Source organism: Trypanosoma cruzi, assembly GCF_000209065.1.
Source record: "Trypanosoma cruzi strain CL Brener chromosome Unknown tcruzi_1047053402857, whole genome shotgun sequence".
Lineage (NCBI taxonomy): Eukaryota > Euglenozoa > Kinetoplastea > Trypanosomatida > Trypanosomatidae > Trypanosoma > Trypanosoma cruzi.
The window spans coordinates 1-5182 of NW_918625.1; the positions used below are offsets into that span (position 1 = coordinate 1).

Consider the following 5182-nt stretch of genomic DNA (forward strand, 5'->3'; position numbering starts at 1 on the left):
CCGCCTCCTCCGAGACAATGGCCCGCATGGGTTCATCCCCGGCACGATCGTCCATGCCCCCAAGCCAACGGACAGGCAGCAGCATCAGGAAGAAAGACAGCACAAGCACGATCGTAATGGCGCCAAAGGCGGTCGAAACCCCGTTCGAGACCCTAGTGTAACTCACCACGGGCGATTGGACACTGAGGAAGACCAGCAGCAGGGCCACAACGGCATAGCCAACGGCAAGGCGACGAATGGGTACAGACTGGCGGCGATACGCAGGCTCCAGGGACTTCAGGGCGGCAATCTGCTCCTCAGTCTTGCCGCGGCGACGCCATCCGTTGATAAAGTACGGGGGAAGTACCACCACGAAGGCCGCCACGCTGCACACAACAACAGAGTACACCATGATGAAGTAAATGAACCCGGAGATGTTCCCGCGAAAGAGATTCACGCTGATGGAGGCCAGCACGGAGGATCCAAGACCAACCATCACCTTCGCAAGAGCGATGATGGGCCCAAGGTTACGAGGAAACGTCTCTGCCAGAGTCACAATGTAGGCAACGTCAATGACGCCACTGCTGATGTTCATCAGGGCGTAGAAAACAGAAATGCTTGCCAAATTCCCCGTGATGACACCGTCAAACGTCAGTCCAAGACATAGCGCCCCAACCCCGGCCGTAAGTACGCAGACAATTAGCAGGGGAAAGGGACCACCGTAGTCATACAGGAAACCATATGGTATTGTGAAGTAGCAGAATACCAGCCCCACCGTGCTGATTGTCGACTGATCACCGGCGCTGAGATTGAACCTGTTCGAAAAGTCCGTTGTGAAAAGGTCAAAGGCGTAGATAAGGGACGTGCAAATGCCACAGAACATGCAACACACAAGCATGCGGAAGCGCTGCATCTCGTCCACGGGAGAGTGACCGGCAGCCTTGCGCCGTTCCGCTGCCTTTGATTGACTTGGCCAAAAATTCATTCTTGCAAAATTCTGTTTTCTGTCTCCAAACACGATGCTAGTATTTACTTTAAAAGTAACAGAAAAGAAAAATATACATATATACATATATATATAAACAATACAACACACAAAAGGAAAAGAATGTCAAACTTCTGGGCAAGGAAACCCAAGGCAAATGTAAAGGGGAGATAAAAGAAAAAAAAACGGAAAATTTCAGAGTCAGAGGGAAACGGAATGTGATGCTGCAAAAGCCCAGAATTCATGGAATGTGAGACGAAGGACTGACGACGCCACGCCGCTCAAAAGAACTTTTTACACATAACTTTTTCTGATCACGCCGGTGACGCGCCGTGAAGGACTCCGGAGGAAAGGAGGCTCGTAGAATCTCCATAACGTCTGCCTTGGCACGCTGCACCTGTGCTCTTCGTCGTGACAATGGCCTCACGCCGTGGCGCGAAAGAAGAGCGTAACGCGTTTTCGCCCCCGTATGCCTTCCTGCTCCATCGTCAGCACCATCCTCATCATCATTATCCCATAAAAACACGGCGACCCGGCTGGCCTGCGCTGGGTTCGTTATTCTGTCGGCGAGAGCTAATGCAATGGCGCAGGATTCACCCACTCCATCCCTAAACCTTTGACTCCAGACAGAGCAACGCCGTTCACGCGCCATTTCCACCGACAACGACGCTACGCGGGAGTTGGGTGTCATGATGAGCACTTGGTGAAAGAGTGGATCCAACGGTGGACATTGCTGAAGCCAAGACAACACCTCCAATGCCCCCTCATTAATACATTTCCCATCGTCGATCCTCAATGACAACTCCACCAATAATATCACGGCGTCTAGCGTCAAAATCAATCGACGCGTAAAGGCTCCAGAAGATCCCACATGGAGAGACACGCCTGCGGTTTCACAGCTCGATGCCATCTCACGTAGTAGCTCCAACAAATCCCGCTTTGTGCCGCGTGCATTTTGAATGCCCGATGCCCCAATTACTAGTATGACTTCCTCGGAGGCAAAATTCGTCTCCAAGTCGCTTGAACACTTCTCAGCTATGTCGGTCGCAGATGCGGTGGTCACACCAAATCGCAGCAAAGAGCTAAGCAACCTATCAGCAATTGCACGAGCTGTAGCGTCTGCGACGCTGTCGCACCACCTCTGACTGTAAAGAAATCGCAGCATAGCCACAGCCTCGGATCGCCTCTCGGGAGAGGTGCGAGCAGTGTCCAGAGCGAGCTCCACTGCAGAAACCATCACAGTTAGAAGAGACGGCATTAGCGAAAAGTATGCGTGGAAAACCGGACTTGACAAGAGCTCCCACAAGAGCCTTCGTTGACTCGGAAGAGCGCTTGCCACCCATTTGTCCATTCCCTCTCCCAGGACCTCACCAGCGTGCATTTTTTCTCCTTCTCCCAATAAGACAGGAAGCAGGCCCGCGGACAAAACCATATAAAGCCATAAAGCCCCACAAACAGTGCCCTGGTCACCAAGCGATGAGAACCGACTCATCATATCCGTTGGGTTCGTTGTCAGCAACCCTGTCCGAAAAAACAGTTCCTTCAGGCGAGAAAAGATATGCTCAATAATAGATCCGTCATTGGGTCGGACGCTGCTAATGGCCACGGCTGCAGCGGAAAAGGTCACGGCCAGATGCATTTGTTGTACTTGACATTCAGGCGACATAGAATCAAACAGATCCAACGTCGCGGTTATAGCAGCGAACAAATAGTCTAGCTGCTTGATTCGTGAAGAAAAAAATGGCACTGCCAGCACAGGAACCGTCATACCATTCTCCGTGCTGATCGAAACCTCAACGAGGTAGCATTTCATTGCTAGGGCTGCGCACGCTGCATACACTGAGTGCTGATACGCTGAGGGACGAGATGGCAGAGCGTCCCAAAGCACAATGACGACTCGCAGCGCCTCCCGATGGAGATAAAAGAGCGGTTCCATGTCCCCATCGTGTGGTTCATGATCAAGGTACCTCCGTGTCTCCACACCCATTTGCGTAAGGAGCTCCACAGCCATTGAAGCGGTGCCGTCCCAGTCACATCCCATACGCAAAGAACCAAACAGACGCACCGCCTCTCTTATAGCGGTCAACGACTCCTCGCGAGAGTCAGTGGCATTGGGGCGGCGCAGAGCAGCGTGAATAACACTCTTCAAGAGACGAACGGTTGCTCGGCGAAAAGCAGCATCTCCATCGCCTTCCGTGCGCTTCTCCGCCGAAGCTGGTAGGCCCAAACCCAAAAAAACACGATCCCAAAGCGAGCCACCGCCCTTGCCTTTACTATTAATCACACCGTCGTCTGCATTTTCGCCCGCGGCGTTTTCTGAGCTAACTGACTGACCCAGCACCCCGCGAGCGCGGTACAAAATAAATATGATCCGTGTGACCGTCTCCGCGTCACCAATGAGAGCGGCAGCCTCAGCACATCTCTCAGCAACGTTCTCATCAAATAAATTCAGGCCCCTCAGCCGGGCAATGGATGCAAGCTGCAAGAGCTCAAACGCCTGTTGCTTCTTCGTATTTGTATTACACCGAATCAAAGCTGCCGCCACAGCAGCCACCACAAAGGGCGTCACAATCAATCTACCATCGATGATCCTACCGTTCACTCCCACAGGAGTGGGATTGACGCCACTACCCTTCAGCTGCCGATGAATGGCGTGAATAAGCACCATCTCACCAGAATGACGACTCCCATCCGTGCCAGTAGTCGAGGAGAGCGGCGGCATGAGGCAGCTCTGCGCAAACGCCAAGGCGTCGCGACCTTCCAGGCCGGACATCACCGCTTCCAGTGCTCTTGCCTGCACATTCACCGTCGCCTCCTCCGGGAGGTCCCACTCCGTTCCTGCCTGAGAGGGATGCAGCGGTTTCTTCAGTAATTCCACCAGAATCAAATACACAATCTTGGAAGTAACCCCCATGCCACACGCACTTAGCCTCTGAAGGACGCAAACATAGTCGTATGGAGAGGGCATCAATGAGTCATCTCCGCTTGGCGAGGGTCGATAAATGGCGTATAGACGACGACGTTCACCCTGGATAAAGTTCTCCGCGGACTCTTCTAGGGCGCTACGCGTTTTTGCAGTTAATAAATGAAATAGTGGCCGGAAATTTGTTGGCCCAGCGACTCCAACTGCACATGAAGAAGTGGCCGATTCCGTGACTTTTGACTTGAGTTGCCGCCACGCACAAAGACGTTGCTCCACGTAAGGATTGCGTATGTGGCCTCCATGGAATTCATGCGAGTACGGCATCTTGGCGCTCCTCAACGTCCAAGTGAATCCAAAATCCCATGCCGCATGCCGGCGCATGCGGACACACGTCGCACTACCACGACCACCACCTCGCAGCGAAAGCGGAAAGCCGCCACGCAGAAGACCAAAAGAATGAAGCCTGTTGCCCGTCATCAACAACTAGGCAAGAGTAAAAAAAAAACATGAAAAAGACACTGCGGAAAAACAAAAGACAAAAAACACACAATGAGAAGGACCCACTGGTTCAACACAAATACAAAAAAAAAAAAAACCTTGCCTACTTCGGGTGGGCACATCACCCCGCTCGCCCAACGCCGCAGCTTTATTTCATTATTATTATTATTATTATTATTTCTTCTGCTTAAGCAACGAACAACATATTCGCAACGGTAGGAATTGTTTAGGCGCGACACACCGCCCAAACGCAGAATAGCCCTGGAAATGTTCACATGTGGACTGCTGGCCGGATCCTGAGATTATCTTTATAAGCATATATATGTATATATGCATCAAGTAGGAAAAAAAAGGGAGGGCAAAGGGAAAAAACTGTAGTTCTGCCACATACTCAATGCTTATTCCTAGTACGGTATAGATATATAGATAGATAGATATGTGTATTCGCGTATCACCGTCGTGACATGTTGCCCTCCATTCGGATTGGAGGCATTTGTTCCTTACAAATTGGCAGAATTCGGGCTCTTCCAGCCACAAGACCCCCGTCGCAAGCAGTGGGCATTTTTCAAAGAAAAAAAAAGCAAAAATAAACAAAATGCGTCTTTTTTTGTGATCGACTTGTTTATTTCGTCCATCGCGGTCTTCCAAGAAGATCCACAAAAATAAAATTAAAAAAGACGTACAGAAATATCCTCGTCCTACCCGCATATACATATAGATAGATAGATAGATAGATAGATAGATATATGTTCATTTGGCCAGCCGGCCATCCCACGAACATTCCTTTCCAAAAAAAA

At 50.8% G+C, this 5182-nt stretch overlaps 2 protein-coding genes across 2 annotated transcripts, besides 4 other annotated features; both read right to left on the minus strand.

Annotated features, from left to right (window-relative positions):
* Window positions 1-964, minus strand: Tc00.1047053402857.10 (uncharacterized protein; the record flags this gene model as incomplete). Its single annotated transcript, XM_798978.1, has 1 exon — window positions 1-964. A coding segment is annotated over one exon (964 nt), but the record flags the coding sequence as incomplete, so codon positions are not given.
* Window positions 1-5182: a sequence feature (areas merged during assembly that could not be assigned to a particular haplotype. This can correspond to areas where the two haplotypes were merged or to regions with more than two copies in the genome that were merged during assembly.).
* Window positions 1036-1060: a microsatellite.
* Window positions 1206-4364, minus strand: Tc00.1047053402857.20 (uncharacterized protein; the record flags this gene model as incomplete). Its single annotated transcript, XM_798979.1, has 1 exon — window positions 1206-4364. One exon carries the CDS (start codon window positions 4362-4364, stop codon window positions 1206-1208), a length of 3159 nt encoding a protein of 1052 aa, XP_804072.1.
* Window positions 4534-4564: a microsatellite.
* Window positions 5100-5130: a microsatellite.